At 36.9% G+C, this 21,019-nt stretch overlaps 1 protein-coding gene and 1 non-coding gene across 16 annotated transcripts in view; both read right to left on the bottom strand.

Moving 5' to 3' along the window:
- Positions 1-21,019, bottom strand: part of ERC1 (ELKS/RAB6-interacting/CAST family member 1) — a 558,286-nt gene that overhangs the window by 334,059 nt on the left and 203,208 nt on the right. For 11 of the 15 annotated variants that reach the window (XR_006604246.1, XM_045071559.1, XM_045071558.1 and 8 more), the window contains one exon: positions 18,543-18,554. The exons of the other annotated variants lie outside the window; for them this stretch is intronic. Coding sequence is in view for 10 of the 11 variants with exons in the window: in XM_045071559.1 (XP_044927494.1) it covers positions 18,543-18,554 (12 nt within the window). In the remaining variant the exon portion in view is untranslated. The remainder of the gene's footprint in view (positions 1-18,542; positions 18,555-21,019) is intronic. 15 annotated transcript variants of the gene reach the window in all.
- On the bottom strand, positions 2,097-2,200 carry LOC123389671. The gene has a single exon (XR_006604302.1). It is a non-coding gene; the product is annotated as a U6 spliceosomal RNA (small nuclear RNA).

Below are 21,019 nucleotides of genomic sequence, written 5' to 3'. Positions count from 1 at the left end.
TGAGTTCTCAACTATTTTAACAACGAAATGATGAATAATAGACTGAACACTCTCCACTCTCACACAAACATGAATAAATTAATGGGTAAGAAGAGAAAAAAGCAAAAATGGAAAAGACAATCTGATCTCTACTGGTCTCCGTCACAAGAAGTTTTATATGAATATATATCATTAGCATCATGTGGGAGCTTGCTGAAAATACAGAATTCTCAGGATCACATCAGATCTACTAATTCTGCCCCTATTTACTTTGTCATTGTTCCCTCAGTCTCTACCTCTTAAAATTCAAACCCAAACTTAGGTAAATCTGTTAGGCCATAACTACTACTGATCCCTTTCAGCTCCTGCATTCACTTTAACTAAATATAACTTATGACATGTTAATTTGTTCCTATTATTGCTGCTATATTACTGTGAACCAGATTTATATCTCATTGTATCTATGAAAATGTCTTCCTAGGGGCGCTTGGCTACCTCAGTCAGTGGAGCCTATGACTCTAGATCTTGGGGTTGTAAGTCTGAGCCCCTCACTGGAGGTGGAGATTACTTAAAATTTTTTTTAATCTTAAAAAAAAAAAAAGAAAAGAAAAGAAAAAGGAATGAAAATGCTTTCCTAGAGTTCAAGGTCCATGTTTGCTACATTTTCCTAATTCTTAACACCTAGCATAGTTCCTCCTAGTGTACAGATGCTCATTAAATATTTGTTCAACACATGCATAAAAAGGAAACTAAGTACATCCCCTCAATTGATAAATCTACCCAAAACAATAGAGTTTAGGGAAAATACAGTTTAACATTACAATGCAATGAAAAATGAACACTTTCCTTATCTTTAAGCACCTAAGAACAACTAGAAAGGAATAATTCTTGCTCTTCAAAACTTCCATTTTATTAAGAAGCCATAAATACTTTTTTCAGAAACTACATGTCTAATGGCTTTCCCTTTGTCAAAAAGACACACATAATACATACATAATAGGTTACCCAACATAAAAATCTCCCACGCAAATTTAAGAAAAAAATAGAATGCTACTATTGTCAGGTTTAAAGAAATACCAAAAATCAAACCTGATTCAGCTATTTGTGTTTTCACTAGAAAAAAGAAGTTTAAGCTAAAAAAAGAGCTTAAAAGGGACACCTGGCTGGCTCAGTCAGCTGAGCATTCAACTCTTGATTTCAGCTAAGGTCATGATCTCAGGGGCATGAGACTGAACCCTGTGTCAGGCCCCACACTCAATGCAGAGTTCGCTTGAGACTTTCTCTCTCTCCTTCTGTCCCTTCCCCTGCTCATCTCATGCTCTCTCTCTAAAATAAATAAATCTTCAAAAAAAGAAAAAGAGCTTAAAAATATGCTACTTAGAAGCAAAATTATACTGACAAAGTATTACCTATAAAACATCTCTATAATGTCGAAAATGCTAGAGAGAGAGAGAATATACAGATATTGCATTTGTGCGCGCGCGCGCACGCGCGCACACACACACACACACACACACACTTCCTCTCCTTCTATCTTCCTGAGAACAGCTCCATTAACAGTATAAAAACTAAGATGTGAAATTTCGTAATACTACCTAAACACCTACACTTGGCTTAAAAAATATCCCTTTCAGGAGTGCCTGAGTGGCTCAGTCAGTTAAGTGTCTGCCTTCAGCTCAGATCATGATCCCACGGTCCTGGGATTAAGCCCCACACTGGGCTCCCCACTTAGCGGGAAGCCTGATTCTCCCTCTCCCTCTGCCTGCCACTCCCCCTGCTTTTGCTCCCTCTGTCAAATAAGTAAATAAAACCTTTAAAAATATATATCAATTTCATATGATACCATCCCCAAAAGTATACAAGAAAATAAATAATAGTTTTATATGTTTTATGTCTAATGACAATGTTTAAGAGCTGCTTTAAGGAGGGACTTTTATTTTTATGGAACTGTATCCTTAACAATCTACAGATTGTTTAAATCATGATTTAAAAAAAAAGAAAGATTTTATGATGTAAAAATCATTAAAAAAGAATATAAAATCATTAACAATGTAGAGTTTGATATAAACACTGTAAAATTTTACAAAAAATGCTTTAAATGATCAAAAGTTTTTGTTTTATAAATAAAACATTTCACAAATCTGCCTGTCATCCTTTTGCAGGGGCTATGCTAATCTCTGTATTGTTCAAAGTTTAGTATATGTACTGCCGAAGGGAGCACCAATTCAACAGCTTTTAATCAGCAAGGGAAAAGCACCATGACTAGTCCCATCTTATATTTAATTTCACTTATTTCCATGTTTGTTCTCACTACTACACTAGTCACCTTGTAGGCAAGGACCTTATATTATATATCTCCACATATCTGAGGCAAGGCCTAACTCACAGCAGTTACTCAAAGTTAAGAGAATTGATGTTTTTGACAGAAATCTCTTTTTTAAATATTTATTTATTTATTTGTTTGTTTGTTTGTTTGACAGACACAGAGCATGAAAGAGCACAAGCAGGGGGAGCAGCAGAGGCAGAGAGAGAAGAAGTCTGCCTCTCCCTGCTAAGCAGGGAGCCCAATGCAGGACTCCATCCAGGACCCTGAGTTCATGACCTGAGACAAAGGCAGATGCTTAACTGACTGAGCCCCTCAGGTGCCCCAAAAGCTCTTTTTAAAATTTTGATCTCAAAGAAACTCTAATCCATTACCATTAATTCAATGAATATTTCATGAAAGCTTCTATGTGCTAGGTATTACTTTGGGAATATTCCTAATTCGTCTCTCACTCCCTACATTAAATCTATAAGGAAGTCCAAATATATCTGAAATTCAACCACTTCTGTCCATGCTCTCCTGTGAAGCATTATCTAGCTCAGACTACCAGAGTAGCTTTCTGACTGGTACCTTTACTTCTGTATTTTACTCTTCTACTAGTCTCTTCTACATAGTCAGCTAGACTGAACTCCTAAAGCTTACAGTAAATCCTGTCACTCCTTGCTTAAGGCCTTGCTGTGCTCCCCCCTTACACTCAGAATAAAACCCAAACTTCTCTTCCTTCGCTATGGGAAGAGAGAGAATATAAGTAAAATACACTGCATGTCAGCGGTAATAAATCCAGTGGAAAAAAAATAAGAGAAAAAGAGGGAATGGGGGTGAGACGGCAATTTTAAATGAAGTGCTCAGCGTATGCCTGGGTGCCTCAGTTGATTAAGCATCTGCCTTCGGCTCAGGTCATGATCCCAGGGTCCTGGGATGGAGCCCCCTATTGGGCTCCCTGCTCAGCAGGAAGTCTGCTTCTCTCTCTCCCACTCCCTCTGCTTGTGTTCCCTCTGTGTGTCTGTCAAGTAAGTGGTAAAATCTTTTAAAATTAAAAAATAAATGAAGTGCTTGGGAAAAGCCGCACTGTGAATAGAACATCTAAGTAAAGATGTAAAGGAAAAGGAGAAATAAGCCACAGTTATGCACCTATGAAGGAGAGAGTGTTCCATAGAGAGGAAACAGAAGATGCAAAAGTCCTGATGTTAAGAGTGTGCCTGACTAATGTGATCAAAGTAGATGGAGACACAGCATACTGATAGATGAGGTCACACAGGGAATGAAGGGCCAGACCCTCCAGCAAGGGCGTGCAAACTTTTTTGGGGTTTTTTATTTTTGTTTTTTGGTTTTGGTTGGTAAAAAGCCAGAGAGTATTATGCACTTTGTAAGCCATTTATAATCCATGTCACATATTCTTCTCTGTTGTTTTTAACCATTTTAAATTCTTAGCTTGCAGGCTGTACAAAGGGTACACAGGGCCCATAGTTTGCTTATCCTTGCTGCATACATTTATAAGTCACTGAAAAGCCTTTTATTTTATCCTTTCTTAAGACTGATTTATTTATTTGGAAGGGTGCAGAGGGAAGGGATTAAGAATCTCAAGACGACTCCCAGCTGAGCAGTGAACCAAATGTAGGGCCTGATCCCATGATTCTAAGATCACAGACTGAGCCGAAACCAAGAGCCAGACACAACGAACTGAACCATCCAGGCGCCCCACCTTCTGCTTTAGGAAGTAATCCCTTGGTATCATAAAGTACAAAAGAATATCTCCTAAAAACTAATTAAAAATAACCTAATAAAAATTCAAGTTTCTACCAACTAAGATAAAGTTAAAATCAGTATGCATTCTGGAAAGCCTGGGTGGCTCAGTCAGTTGAGCAACCAAATGGTGATTTTAGCGCAGGTCATGATTTCATGGGTGGTGGGATCAAGCCCCAAGTTGGACTCTATGTTCAAGAGGGAGTCAGCTTGAGATTCTCTCTTTTCCTCTCCCTCTGCCCCTTCCACCACTCATGTTCCCTCCCTTTTTCAAATAAATAAATATATCTCAAGACAAAAAACAAAAAAATCCTCATGCCTGCTTTGGCAGCACATATATGGTGGGGGGGTGGGGGAGAACCCAGCATGCATTCTAAACCCAACTGTCAATTTTTTCCGAAAAGAGCTAACCTCCACTTATCTATTTAGCAAATACTTACTGAATGCCAACCAAGGGCTGCACAGTTTTAAGAAAGAGAATAGAGTATAACCTCTCTGGTCTCATGGAACTTATTTTTGAAAGAGGCAAAACAACATAAACTGAAAAAGAAGCATCTCATAGCACAGTGGCATGTGCTATGGCAAAAATAAAACTGAGCCATGTAATAGAGATACTGAATACATGAATAGAGATATAGTTTATTGTGCTACAATTGTCAGGGTAGATATCACTAAGGAACTGTCATGGAGGATGTGAAAAGTGCGCCATGTAAGGAACTGGAGGAAGAGGTAGAGAGAACATAACAAATGCTTTGAGCATAGCAAAAACTTGGCTCATTTTTTTTTTTTTAAGTTGATATAGTGAGGAGAAGTCGTAAGTGGTGGGATCACAGAGCTGGCAAGTAGTCAGAGATGTAGAATCTCATAAACCATGGTAAGGAATTTGGATTTTATCCTCAGTGTAAGCGGGGAGCACAGCAAGGCCTTAAGCAAGGAGTGACCACATTTACTATAAGCTTTAAGAACTCAGTCTAGCTAGCTATGAAGAAGAGAAAGCTACTCTGGTAGTCTGAGCAAGAGATAATGCTTCACAGGAGGAAAGCATGGACAGAAAAGGTTGAATTTCAGATATATTGGGACTTCCTTATAGTTTTAATGTAGGGAGTGAGAGACAAATTAGGAATTAGTTGGTGATTTATTCTTAAGCAACAGATGAATGTGATACCATTTATTAAACTGGGGAACTTGGCAAACAAGTTTTGAAAAGGCAGGGCAAAATGAAGAGATTCGTTCTGGGCCAAGTGAAGTCTGATATCTAATTAAAGATATCATGGAGAAATTATCTCCACAGTATATTATTCTGGAGCTTCTTACGTGTGTGTATATGTGTGTACACACATGTATATATACATGACAGATACGTCCCATATACACAATAGATGGGAGCAATAAATACATGATCAATATTGAAAGTCGTGAAGTCATAAGACTTGAAGACATCTTCTGAGAAATGTATACGTAATAAAAAAGACAAGAGGGCTGAAAATGGAGCCCTGTGAATTCTAAGGGAGTATGGGAGAGCCAGAAATGACAACAGAGAAGAAATGACAAATGAAGGACAGATGAAATAAGTAGAATCTGTTGTCAGAAATCCCAAAAGAAAATAGCGTTTCAAGGAAGGGAGAAGGTAGAATGGAGTGGATAGAATGATGCTGAAAGGGAAAGTAAGGTGACAGAAAGTGACTTATGGACCTGGAACCTGGAAATACACTATCTGAAATCCTGGCAAAAGCAGTTTCAAGGAAGTGATTAAAAACAGTCTTAAATAAATAAATAAATAAATAAACCAACCAGAAGCCTGGCATGATGAACTTGAAGAAAGGTGAGATAACGCTGATAGCAATTATATACAGTCAATTTTTTAACAAAATTTACTGAGCAGGGAAAGAGAAAAAGGGAGAGCCAGCTAGAAAGGACTATCATGTCAAGGGAGGGACTTTCAAAGACAGAGGGTGGAAATGTTGAAGTATGCTTAAATAATGCACTAGGAGAGAGCAAATTTTCTAAAATAAAGGAAAGCACCATTCTTGAACTGGGGGACTAGGATAGGATTAAGAGAAAAAGTGGTAGTGTTGAACTTAGAATAGTGACACCACTGTAAAAGAACATGCAAAACACACCAGTACAGATGCACATAAACTGGCAGATCTAATGCTGGGAAGATGCAGTGAGTGGCATCTGATTTGAAGTCAGCATCTGAAGTGAGGTCAGCAGCTGTGAGATAGGGGGAGAGAGGGAGAGGGGAGGGATTTTGTAGATTTTATAAGAGAAGAGAGAGTTGGATATAATCATCTCTGGAAATGTAGAATCAAATTTAATATGCATTTGCATTAGAATTGCCTGTATAATTGGGAACACATTTGAAATATGGAACCATAAATCTGAAGCGAGACCTGTCAGGACAGTTGTGTGTCTTTTTCTCCCAAGTTCTACTCAGCATCTCAGTGCAGTAGCAGTCAGGGCTGCACTGTATCTTGTAACAGCACTCAGCCAACATGCAGAATTCCAACAGATAATCATCATCTCCTCATACTTAAATACAAAGGAAAGGAAAGAGAGAAGGCTCTCTCTTTTTAGGATGGCCAGAGCAAGCACACAATCCCCCACGTCTAAGAAAAGAGACTCTGCTTAGAATGACACCACAAGAGAAGAAAAGAAAATGAGAGAACCCATTCTCACATCTCAGTATAACTTCTGGAGTTGTTTTACTGCAACAGTTGATGCCTGTTACCCAAACTCTATAAAGGGAAGAACCCAGCACTGTTGGTATATTCGAAATCAATTTCTAAAGTCCAAAAACACCAGACCAAGAATATGACACAATGCTATGGTTGTATTGTGCCAAGAAATCTGAACATGTGATAGAGAAACAGAAAATGAAAGAAAATTCCTGCCTTAAAATAATGACTTGACTTTTGGGATCTGTGGCAAAATAATTATACTGTCATTTGTTTTCATTCTTTAAAAAGAGCTGGGTCTGTATTGTTCACTCTATTTCTCCTTAATTTATTGATAATGACACAAGAAAGAACAAGCATTTTATGGAGAGCATCGATTTATTTTATGCATTAATCTTAATTTCTATCATTGTCTAAAACAAGACATATAACCTTAGACTTTTTTTTTAAGCTTTTACTTATTTATTTGACAGAGAGAGAGAGAGAGATCGATCACAAGCAGGCAGAGAGAGACAGAGAAGCAGGCTCCCTGCTGAGCAGAGAGCCCGATGCAGGGCTCAATCCCAGGACCCTGAGATCCTGACTGGAGCCGAAGGCAGAGGCTTAACCCACTGAGCCACCCAGGTGCCCCCTACATTAGACTTTTGAGCAAAATGTTGGTACCAAGAGAAATAAACATATATATCCTCAAGCCTCACCTCTATTTTTTCTTTCCAATTTTATTATTCTTCCCCAACACTCCTACTTTACTTAATTTTCTTCTCTCTTTCATATTTTTGTTTCTACGCCTCAGGCCTCACAGATTCAACCAGAGATAACAACCCTTCTTGGTGGAAGTCAGACCTAGGAGGCCTCATGACCTAGGAAAAGTAACATTCTAGCACAAAGAACAATGGAACACATATAGCTTTTTACTTCCTGCTCTCTTGTTTCCCTCTTTCTATCTCAAAAGTGCTTTGTAGATATTAAGGCATTTATTTTCATTGGCCCAAGGCTCTGCCAATGATAATCACTGTGAATGCCAGTTTAATCACACCACAAAACAGTAAACCAAGCTGGTATGCAGAAAGAGGACACCTTTCTTTGCTTGGTTTCACAGGGCTCAGCTTAAAAACTAATTTAACTTGGACATTTCTCTGTAACATGCACATGGACAAGTAATAGCTGGAGGCTACTATGGGAATCAAAGCATTAATACAACATTAATAAAAACAGATATATTGAGTAGATAATGCTAACAGTTTTTCTCTGGTGCAAATAAAAGCTAGGGATCAGCAAACTCACTAAGTGGTTTTCTTCATAAATTTTGGGTAAAATTCAATGAAAATTATTAAATCAATTGGGTAGAAGACTATCAATCACTAAAGCATTCCACTGAAATGGAGGGAAAGAATCAAGTTTAAAGTTTCTGATTTCATTAATAAAGGATGGCTAAAGGAAGAAAGGGAGGCAAAAATAAATAAAAATTGTAACTTATAAATCTGAAAATTTACATTGTATTTTCATTACAAAAACATTTAAATTCCTCTTCCAAGGGGTCTTTAACCAACAGAGTTCCAACTATACACAAAACATGATTTAATTTATAAAAATTCAGTATGCCACAAGTGAATTATAAAAGTTTAGTTTACATGCCGGTGTTTCACTTTCGAGACACGGTGACCTCATAATAAAATCTAAACTCCCTTAATTAGCACCAAAGGCCCTTAACGATCACCTACATTTCTATTCATGTGTCTGTAATTCTATTTCCTCCTGCAGTAAGTTTTTTGTTTTGGAGTGTTTTTGTTTTGGGCTCTTCAGATGTCTTAATGCCATTACCCTATCTCTGCCTAGTATACAAGTACTCATCCTTTAAAATGAAGTTGAAATGCTAGCATCCTGGCAAAGCTTTCCAGCACTCCCCACGACCAGAACTGCTTCATCCCCATGACTGAAGGGTCTACACCTGAACTAGTATGATATATTATAGCATAATGTGTAAAGGAAAATATTTTCTAGACTCTGTTCATAAATTATATTACTTGAAATACACAAATATTAACTCTAGACTTAGAGATTAAATACAAGAAAAACTAAAATACACAGTGAAATTCAAATTGCCAATATTGATTTAAGATGCAGGCAAATCACTGCTCACAGTGCACATATGGTACTTTCTACTATGGTCCAAGTGCTTTTGACTCATAAGAAGATTAAACTGTCCCCAAACTTTCCTTCGTCAAAGTGGTAAAGACAGGGCTGTGAGAACCCCTCATGAGAATATAATGATTAAGACTGGAGATCTCTGGATTAAATATTGGTTTACTATTCATTACCTAAGTGATCAAATGCTCTTTTTAAGTTTCAGGGCTTTTTGTTTTTTATATTTTAATTTGTGATATAGAGTTGTTATGTGGAATGTATGAAAAATGCATAGCATAGGATCTGGCACATGGCAAAAAGCTAGTGACATTCATTGTCACATGCATACATGCACATAAACACACATATCTACCTTATTATACAGGAATACATAAATGTAAATCCTAAATTCCCCATACATTAACCTGCAGAGAATTATGGAATTACAGAAATGCTCACCTACCTTTGCAGATGGTGGGAAGGGCTAGGTGGGTTTGTGTGTGACTGAACATTCTATATTTGAATGTTAAGTACAGCACTATGTTAGATAAGTAAAATAATAACCTTTGTAAGTTTGTAAGTTTTTCATCATATAAGTTTTTCATCACCTTTGTAAGTTTTTCATCATATACCAAGCACCTTAATGTTTATCATCACATCATCTCTTTTGTCACCTTATTCAAAACACTTTCATGAGCTTTCATTTATTCTACTTTCTAGATAAAAGCCCAAACCCTCAATAAAATTTAGTAATTAGCCCAAATTACAGTTTTACACACAAAGAAATGATACTCAACTCTAGGGCTGTCTGACTACAAATATCATATACTTAACCAGTCTAATTATAAGCAAAAAATGATTATTTGGTAACATCTCTGAAACCAAATACTGACTAATACGGCTTACATGATACATACACAATAAGCGAAAGGTGGAAAGCTATAGCTTTATAGAGCTGTTATCTTCCATGGCTTCCTTTATTCTGGAGAAATTTCATCTTTCAGTCTTTTTTCCTGTTTCCAGAAGAACCAGCACATTTTGGCATTCTCGAATGACTCATTTCAAACTGAACTCTTCAGAAAGTGAGCTTCAGCCCTGAAGTTGGGAGCATTTCTATGCAGACCTGCCTTTTAAAAATTACACTTTCCCTCCACTTAAAACGATGAGTGTAAAAAAATAAGCCTTTAGTTCTTCCATACATTTGTCTCTTCGCTTACACTGGATGGTGTAAATGTGTGTATGGATGGTGTAGATGTGAAAGTGTACTGCGAACTATTAGAAACTAAACGTGGACAGACTTTACGTGGACAGACCAAAAAAGGAGCCAAAAGCTTCAGGTAGAAAGAGTCAGGGAATAATTCTACATCTATAAGACATTACCTCGGGGGACCTGGGTGGCTCAGTCAGTTAAGCAGCTGCCTTTGGCTCAAGTCATGATCCCAGGGTTCTGGGATGGAGCCCTACACTGGGCTCCCTGCTCAGCAGGGAGCCTGCTTCTCCTTCTCCCCCTCCTTGCCCCACTCATGTTCTTCCTTGCTCTGCTCTCTCTCAAATAAATAAAAAATCTTTAAAAAGATAAAGATTCTCTCTTTCCCTCTCCCTCTGCTCCTCTCCTGCTTGCATGCATGCTCTAAATAAATAAGTAAATAATCTTTAAACTTTTAAAATAAAATTGGAGAACAGAGAAAAAGGAAGCTAAAATAAACAAAAATCAAATAATTACGTTACATTAAGCAAGGAATTGGCAGTTTATCCCAAATGTGTAAGACTTTATATAGGGAAGTGGTACAATCAGATTTCCAAAATTTAGGAAAACACACTGAAGGGGAATCATAATTTGGGGGACAGAGGGACAGTTAGATAGCTTTTACAGTAATGCAAAAAAGGATCAATTTGACTTTGCCCTGAAGTCACACTGATAAACTGAACTAGTAATGAGAACAGACAAGTTAATATACTTTATACTAACCAACCTCCCTTAAATCAGGTAAGGATAGCCTGTGCTGACTCTTCCTCTCAAAACACATATTGTAAGTTTTTTTTATTATCTCCAAACTAAATCATGACCACTTCTCCTTGCTTTTAGCTCCCTTAGAAAGTCATCTGCAAAGAACTCTCCTTTTTACATCTCAATTAAAAGATCACATATGAAGGTAATAAATTTCTGCTACCTCTTTTAAAATAGTTAAGTTTAACAAACTTTAGTGATTTTTTAATTTAGAAACTCATAACTAACACCGAAATGCTTAATACCTAGACCAAAGAGCTAGCAACAACATCTTAACAATGTCTTTTAGGGCCAGTGGGGGTAAATATCCCAAGCAAAACAGAAACAAAATAATTCTCTCTAAAGAAAAATAAGTGAAGAAAATTTAAGCAGATACATTTCTTCCTGTATATGACAAAGGTCAAGTTCTTCCATTTCATTTTCTTTTATCATCTTCACTGACAAAGACCAACATAAACACTCCAACCAAAGACCACCAAATCACCTTACAGCTGCCCATTTAGACTCTTGATTTCCTCATCTTTATCTCCTAGTCTACAATCTCAAATTCTGAGACCTCGAAGTCATACAGAAAATAGAAACTGGAGGTTGGAAGGAAGGTTTCTGCAAAACCGTGACCCGCACCCAAGCCAGCCAACTGTCTTTAAGTTTTGTGACCCATTCCTTTCCTCCTGCTCCATTCTCAATTCTGTTACTCCATTATACTACTCAATGTGTTTTTATACATATAAATGACCAGGTAATAGGTGCTAATGAAAACAATGTTTTTGCTCTAGTATCCTGAAGAGTTTCACTTGTCTCTGTACCCATGCCAGTATAACACCCCAGAGGATCTTTAACAGAGGCAAAAGGTGGCATTACTACCTTGAAATCAATGAAGAATAGATTCCTGTAAGTTCAAATATGAGCTGATATAGAGAAATCAACAGGGATAAGGTTAAATGTGAAAATTTTTTTAAAAAGATAAAAACTAATTCAAGGGGCACCTGGGTGGTTCAGTGGGTTAAAGCCTCTGCCTTCGGCTCAGGTCATGATCTCAGGGTCCTGGGATCGAGTCCCACATCGGGCTCTCTGCTCAGCAGGAAGCCTGCTTCCCCTTCTCTCTCTGCCTGCCCCTCTGCCTACTTTTGATTTCTCTCTCTCTGTCAAATAAATAAATAAATAATCTTTAAAAAAAAAATCAATTCCAAAACTGCTCATTCATAGCCAGTGTTCTAAAGCCTTGCCAGTCAAAGCAACATCCGCAAACATTGACACTGTCTGACAGCTGTTATCAGCGTAAAAAGCCCAAGCCCTATCCAAACCCACACATCAGAAAAACATTTTAACAAACTCCAATATAATTTGTATGCTATTAAATTTAGGAAGCAAGGTTCTAAATTAACCTTACCAAACAAATCACACTATCTAAAATATAAGTTATTGTGGAGCTTTTCTTGAACAAAGTTGTAAGTATTGTATGAATCATCAGGGAACACCCGGAAATAATCCCATCACTACTGAAGGAGTATCTCATACAGCAGGCTAGAAATGGTAAGAGAGGCAATTCTCACCAAAGGATAACACAATTAATCCAACTTCTGACCCCCATATTCCAAGGAAGTAAAAATATATATTTAAAACATATTATAATCTACAGATTGCATCTGGACCTCACAAGGATATACAAAACAGGAAACAGGAAAATTAAAGTATGTGGTAAACATGAAATCAGAAAAACCAAATTTGTACTAAAGACTCTGCCATATTGTAGCAATAACCCTAAGTAAGTCCACTAACTCCACTGAACCTCAATTCTCTCATCTGTAAAACAGGAAAATATCATCCATTTCCTAGAATTGTTATGATATGAAATGAGATAAAGAATGAGATTGGGAGGAATGATGTTTGTCAGATAAAATACTGAAAGTCCTTTCAAATTTATATTTCAGATATGTGACAATGTTTTAGTACAAGTATGTCCTGGTATTTACAACACATTAATACTAAAAAAGTAGTCATTGTTTACAAATTTAACTGGTATCTCATATGTGTATTTGCTAAATCTGGCAACCATATACAAATTCAAATTTCAACTAAGGTAAATTTAGACTTTCTTCCCTTCGCTATTGAATTTGCCATCTTTAGCTCATGTACAGAATGCCACGTAATTGTCTACAGCTCTACTAAGAAAAACTACGTTTACCACTTCTCAGTGCAAGATGGCACAAAACTCAATACTTTTCAGCAGAACAGTCAGGTAGATCAGGACAAGTATGTGTTCATACATTTTTTTCTACCAATGAATTATTCAAAATAATAACACTATATTTCAGGAGAAGTTAGTTAATGGAGGTGTGGCTACACTATGCTTGCGTAACCCATTAAAAAAAGACTAGGCAATAGTATTGCTTGAAAGGAAAAAAAATAAGGAGATACATTCTTGAAAAATAATGCTGTTTAAGAAAGCCAATAGAATGACAGGTAGGAACAAAAAAAATGCAACTAAAAACAGGTCATTCTCCTAGATTTAAAAACTCTTGTCTATGAATCAAACTCCTTGTAAACAGATAAAACAAGGTCAGAAATGCTTTGGGGCCTACAAAATCCTGAACAGTTCAGCTAAAAACAAAAAAGAATGAAGCCTTGAATATATAGTTACACCTCTTTTTGTAAATGTCACCTTATGAGGTCTTAGAGCTTAGTACCAGACAATAATGAAAAAAAAAAACTCTTAAGATGGGCAATCAGAGAAATAGCTCCTGACTCATCACTCTAAATAAAAATTTCTCTGCTTTGTACTAATGGAAACAGGGACAGAGGAAAACAGAGAGAACAGAGGAGAAGAGAAAACAAACAAATCTGTCCAAACCAGAAATGCTTAAAAAACAAACACTACGCTTAAGTGTCACTATTAACACAAAACAGGTGGTTAAAACAAACACTTAAGAGTTAAGTATTTTGCCCAAGGTCCCATAATGAAGTTATACAAATTATCCAATCCAATCTTAAACTATTAATACTCTCTTAAGGACCTGCTCAATTGGACTTGGCAAAACCAAGTGAAATGCTTCTGTACAGAAAAAAATACTGCATAAATTCCAACCTGAAGCTATGAAAGACTTTTTTTTTTACACACCACAACCAAAACGATCTTTGCCAATGGAGAAACAAAACCTGTTTTATTTTGTATTCCTTGGAAAATAAACTTATTTAGAAGTAAGTACAGCTTGGGGCGCCTGGGTGGCTCAGTGGGTTAAGCCACTGCCTTCGGCTCAGGTCATGATCTCAGGGTCCTGGGATCGAGTCCCGCATCGGGCTCTCTGCTCAGCGGGGAGCCTGCTTCCTCCTCTCTCTCTCTCTGCCTGCCTCTCTGCCTACTTGTGATCTGTCAAATAAATAAATAAAATCTTTAAAAAAAAAAAAAAAGAAGTAAGTACAGCTTAATGGCATTTATTACTAGAGTAAAAACTACAAAAAACTAACAGTATGATAATTAGCACAATTTGTAACTCAGAGAATTATGCATACAACAATGACTTCCAAAGACAAATTCTTCTGGGGCAGGTTTTGTTTAGAGGTATTTAGATCAAAACCTGTCATACAAAAGGCAAAAGTGCTAAAACCTCCCCGTAAAAATATGTCCACTTCATGTTTAAGTTAGAGATCAAAGTTCTCCAAACACAAGCCTTCATGGTATTTTGTTACTAAAGGTGAACTGTGTTCAAACTGTACCAACACTTGGAATTACTTAAGTGGTACCCACACTGCTTTACTAAAGTATGTGGAGAAAACATTTACAGTAGATAATGGGAATAACACTGTTTAAATGCAGTATTTGTGCTTGCTACTTTTATTGCAAACAATGTAGGATTTGTTCTGTAGTAAGTACGGTTTGAAATAGAAGTTCCATAAAAACTTCAACAAAACAAAATAAATAAAACTGAGACTTTGGTAGTAATAAGGCAGGTAACCAATAATGTAAACAAAAATGAATTTTTTTTACAAGGATTATGAGAAAGCCCAAGGGTTAAGGAACATATAAAAGGGAGAAAAGCAGGGGTGCCTGGGTGGCTCAATTGGTTAAGAGTCTACCTTCAGGGCGCCTGGGTGGCTCAGTGGGTTAAAGTCTCTGCCTTCGGCGTGGGTCATGATCCCAGGGTCCTGGGATCAAGCCCCACATCGGGCTCCTGCTCAGCAGGGAGCCTGCTTCCTCCCTCTCTCTCTCTCTGCCTGCCTCTGTGCCTACTTGTTATCTCTCTCTCTGTCAAATAAATAAACAAAAAATCTTTAAAATAAAATAAAATTTTTAAAAAAAAGAGTCTACCTTCAGCTCAGGTCAAGATCCCAGGACCGTGGGATCCACCCTGCAGCAGCATCCCTGCTCAGCCTACTCAGCGGGGAGTGTCTTCTCCCTGTGTCCCTCTCTCGCTCAAATAAACATGTAAAATCTTTGAAGGAGAAAGAGAAAAAGGAGGAGGAGGAGGGAAGAGGAGGAGAAAAGAAAGAAAAGCAAGACAGAGTGAAGGAGGTCAAGGAGGTGTTAAGATAGCTAGTAGAAAACAATGTCACATAAATGACAAAAGACAGCCTTCTAAAAGAAAAGAGATAATAATATCTAACACACCAGAAAGGTCAAAAGGCCCAACACAAACAAAGTCACCAAATTCGGCAACAGCCTATCACTGAAGCCATCTAGCACCCCAGTGAGAAAAGAGTCCAGATTACATTTGGAAAAGAAATACAAGTGTGGAAAGTGGAGGCAGGAAACAAAAATGATTTCTTCCAGAAACTGTGCAAGTCAGTAGAAAAAAAAAAGGTAAAAATAAGAAGCTGTACTGAACTGAGGCCAAGGAAAAGATACTGAGAAGGATTACCTCTGTTTCTTTTTAAGAATGGGGGAAACTAGTATATGTTTTACATTTGCGATAATCGGTGGAAAGGAAGAGAATAGAAATAAGGAGAAGAACACTTCACTTATGGAGCAAGGGTTTTAAAACTGAGAAGAGGGAAGGAATAAAAGAGGATAGGCAAATTTGGCCTTGGAAAAGAGCTGGAACATGAGTGAAAACATTATCCCAGGACTATGGATACCCTAAAGCTCTATTTACCGGGCAAAGGATGGGAAGTTATCTGCTAAGAGAAAAGGAATGGAACAGTGTAAATCGGATGAAGACACCTCTTCAAAAACTCGAACAGTGTAAGTATGAAAGGAGGGCTAATTTTGTTTTTTGTTTTTTTAAGATTTTATTTATTTGACAGGCAGAGATCACAAGTAGGCAGAGAGGCAGAGAGAGAGGATGAAGCAGGCTCCCCGCGGAGCAGAGAACCCGACAAAGGGCTCGATCCCAGGACCCTGAGATCATGTCCAGAGCCGAAGGCAGAGGCTTTAACCCACTGAGCCACCCAGGTGACCCAGGTTAATTTTGCTTTTTACTGTATTTCAAACCCACATAAATTGCTTTATACTTTTTTAAAATATTTTATTTATCTTTTTATATTTGAGAGAGAGATAGAGAAAGAGGGAGAGAGAGAAAGCGCGAGCACGCACAGGAACACAACTAGGGGGAGTGGGAAAGCGAGAAGCAGGCTTCCTACTGAGCAGGAAGCCTGATGCAGGAACCCTGATGCAGGGCTGGATCCTAGGACACCGAGATCATGACCTGAGCAGAAAGGCAAATGCTTAACAACGAGCCACCAAGGTGCCCCCAAGCTGCTTTATTCTTAAATAAGTCAAAGGTAAGGGGACTTTTTCAGAAATATAATTTAGGTCATCAATTTAAACAATGAGAAGAAATACCAGGGAGCAGAAATGGGAAAGAGAACCTTTTTCCTAAAATGCCTCAACATCTTATCTACCCATAATAGAAATGTAGCACCTAAAAAGGTTAAGTGGAGTCTAAAAATATCATTACAGAAGGAATATGTCTCCTTTTCACATTTTCTACAGAAATACAACTTTGCCCTGAGATTCTACTTTGCACTTTCTATTAACTGTGGTAAGAATCAGTAAGAACAGTATAGTACTTTAAAGAACCTGAAATATTTCACACCATACTACCATACTATCATATGCTAGATCCAACAGGACTCCATGAAAAGGCAAAAAGAAATATCATAATAGCTCTATCTATTGATTGTTTACCCTGTACCAGATGCTGTTCTATTTATATGAACTCATTCAGTGTTGACAACGACTCTTTAAATTAGATAATTATCGCAATTTTACAGATGAAAACACCACAGATAAAAATCTACCAAAGAAGAATCAACCTACCTGGGACTCTATAGCTCATACTCTAATTCTGACATTAGAGTACAGAGAATACATAAAGTCCTGAGGTTGAAATGAGAAGCTCTGGCTTCAAATCTAATTCCACCACTTACTAGTTGGTTGACCCTGGAGAAATCATGTTCCCTAATCTTTCTTGCTCATCAGAATGATAATCTGTTCTGTGTAACCCATACACTACCTGTGAGACTCAAAGAAGACAACTGCTTTTACAAACAGTAATTTACATGATGCCATTACGATTAGAAAACGGCAGCCAGGTAAAGTGCATATGGTGTTAACCATATCAATTTTTGGAACCACATCAGAAATTCTCATGCCTTCATTTACATTTCCATGCTCACATGCAAAAGAGATAACTTCTAAAATTCAGGTTTCTGGGGTGCCTGGATGGCTAAGTCTGGTAAGTGTCTGACTTGATTTTGACTCAGGTCATGATCTCAGGGTAGTGAGATCAAAACCCACGAGGCTCCACACTGGGTGTGGAACCTCCTTGGGATGCTCTCTCTCTCTCCCTTTGTCCTTCCCCCTCACTCTTTAAAAAAAAATTTAGGGGGCGCCTGGGTAGCTCAGCAGGTTAAAGCCTCTGCCTTCGGCTCAGGTCAGGATTCCTGGGATCGAGCCCCACACTGGGCTCTCTGCTCAGTGGGGAGCCTGCTTCCTCCTCTCTTTCTGCCTGCTTCTCTGCCTACTTGTGATCTCCGTCTGTCAAATAAATAAAATATTTTTTAAAAATTCAGGTTTCCAATTGTACACTGTTAGATTCTGTTCCTAATAAAGATGGACAAATTACTTAATGGGCTCAGAATTTATGCTATCCACCTGAACAGGGGAAATGATAAATCTCTCTACATACTGGCTGGGATGAGCAACTGAAATGAACTATATAAAGATTCTACTGTAGTGCCTCTGGCACTTATAAATCGAAGTGGCACCGGCTGTTTTGATTATCTCTTGTTCTACCATTCAGCAGAATCACAAAACAAAACCAAAATTTCAAGGGTGTAAAGGATTGTGTATGTAAAATAATTTTAAGATTCTTCTAAAAATCCACAGACTATAGCAATTTTCCCTCCAACATTCATGCTGCATTTTCTATGTCTTTGATGAAATTTAAATCAAAACATTTTTTCTTCTCATTCCCCTGGTGACTCCTTTCATCTTTATTTCGCTCTCAGTCAAAACCTGCTCAGTCTGATTCTTGCTTTCTGACTACTTTGTCTTTGGAAGCACATAACTTTGAATCCACTCTTCTGATAAACCTAGAACTTCTGACATTTTATGCACTCCTAACAAGATTTCTAGACATATCTTTCTTGGGGTAAGTGCTATCGTTTCAGTTCCTCATTAAATAAAGCTCAAGACAATGTTAGTATGCCATGCTCTTAATCTTTGTTTTAGTACAAGCATACTGACCTTGAGGTGAGACTGAAGAAAACAGCAAATCCAGGAAGGAAATGTGAAAGAGAAAGTTAGAAAGAATTAATAAGGACAATATTCAAGAAATAATGTTATTCATAGACACAGACAAAACATAAAAGCACAGGATTAGAGAAGGTAAGGGAGTAACAGATTCTGCACAGGCACTAAAAATTAGTAATTTCAGATTTTCAACTCTCAGCATGTGTTTTTTCATATTAGATTACACCATTGTATCTTAATATAAGTTTCAATGAAAACTTTTGTTTAAAATTTACCATTTCTTGAAGCAGGGGGAAGAAACAATTTATTAAACACAAAGGAAAAAGAGAGAAGGTCAACACTTCCCCCTTCTCATTTAAGTAGTTAACTGTGATTTCACAACTTCAATCATCTTAATTTTATACATACCCACCTTATAACTGACTACTTTACACACCCCCAACTCCATTTCTGGGATCCAACTTATCCACAACAAAAGCAGAAAAAGAAAAACATCAAGAGATTCAATCATTCTGTGGAACACAGAATTCTAAATGATGAGGAAGAACTTGAAATAATGATCCCAAATGTGAAAACAGTAACTTTTTCCTAATTAGAGCCTAATTTTTTTCTCATTCCAAATCTACCAAAATCTACCTGAAATGGTGCAATCTAAAAGCAATAATGAACAAGAATATACAGCTCTATAAACATGACCCCATTTCTAATGGTGCTCAGCACTTAGAGATGCAAAATTGCCATGCTCAATATTCCTACACAGCATGAAGCCCCGGTAGTTCATTATTGCTTTTTATAACAACAGGCAGTTTTTCCCTTTTAAAAATTAATCAATTTCACTGAAGTTAGTATTATCCTCCAAATACTTAGACTTCTAGTGGCTAGCACCATGCAGATCGTCTTTAGGATCTAAATTTTACTTTCAGAATCCAAAACAAAAGGTTTATTTCTTGAATGCAAGCACCATTTCAATTTGTACTTTAATGTTTTCTAAATTTTCAGTATTTAAAACCAGGGTTTTTAAAAGTCATTGTGAAAATAATGAAAGGTAAGGATGACAAAATTTATTATTCCAATTCTATAAGATAAAGAGAAATGAAAAACAGAGAATAAAAATTACTTCCTCACAATCACACAATGTGTAAGTGGCAGATGCAGGATAAAAATGTGGGTCTGCTGACATCTCCCTGGGCATATTTTATATGTTCTGTGATGCTTACAGATTCCTAAAGGGAATGTATAAAATGAATCCATGCATCTTTGGCATATTTAACACAGTAAAGAATGCAGACAATGTTCAAATCCAAAAATAGGCCAATCTCTAAATGACTGTTCTCAAGTATCTTTTCTATCTTTGTTGGTTATGACACAATAAATCAGAATAATTTTAGATCAACAATGACACTGAAATTTCCCATGGTTACAAGGCTTTAAATAAGACCTGGGTACATCCACCAGGAAAAAAATTAAGCTTACTCCTACCAACAATCTATTTCATTGTTCATGAGTCATATTTCACTTTGGCATCAACCTATAACTCTTGGGAAATTGATATGGAAAAAAAATATGCATATAGAATAATTCCATAGAATTCTAATGTTTGCCCCTTCATGTAAAAACTTTAGGTAACCACTAAACAAAAATTCCTATAAAGACTGTACTAACAAATTACAAGGTGCTGTGCCCACAAGAAATTTTGGAAAAATGATCTAACAGAATTGACTATGCAAAGCTGTGTGATTTATTCTTCTCTTAAATAAAATCAGTGAAATTCATCAAGGAAGAAGAAGAAAGAACAAGCAGTTTCCTCAGAAAGCAAGCTGAAGCAAGCAGGATCAGATAAAGAACCAGTCATCTTCAGTTATCATATTCTTAGTATATTTCTTTCCTTTTTTTTTTTAAAAAAAAAAAAACACAGTCAATTGTCCCTCAAGCAAGAACACACAACCCCTGCAGCAGCAATCACTTCTCTTCTACTCAAACTACACGAAGACCACATTTTCTGACACTGAACTTCATGGGTCAAAGATACATAATCATGAATTTAAAAGAAAGGAAATTCTTCTCTAAGGATATATTTTCCTCATAATTGTATACAAGTTTATGCCAAAGCTATATACAGTTTAATTAAATTTTTAGACAGAAGATATCGGAAGACTTTAAGCTGAGTATCAATTTGGCATTTCTTTACGAAAAAAATTTGTAAGCATGAAGACTAAATATATAGGTTTACATTTTCAGGTTATACTGTCTAGATGGCTAAATATACTGTGAAACCAATATGAAGCAATCACAAACATAAAGTTCATTTTCCCAATACAAAGGTCAAAAATTTCAGGTCAACCTATATAAATAAATAAACAGGAAGTAGGTAAGATAATCAAGTATCTAATTATAATAGTAAATATATACATTTGGCTACACACACATTTAAAATGGGGTACATCAGAAAACAAAGTTAATCTAGAAATACT

The sequence above is a fragment of the Mustela putorius genome, unplaced genomic scaffold (assembly GCF_011764305.1).
Source record: "Mustela putorius furo isolate JIRA1106 unplaced genomic scaffold, ASM1176430v1.1 tig00003988_pilon_pilon_pilon, whole genome shotgun sequence".
Taxonomy (NCBI): domain Eukaryota; kingdom Metazoa; phylum Chordata; class Mammalia; order Carnivora; family Mustelidae; genus Mustela; species Mustela putorius.
The sequence above is the reverse complement of the archived record's forward strand: the minus strand, read 5'-3'. Positions and strand labels throughout refer to the sequence as shown.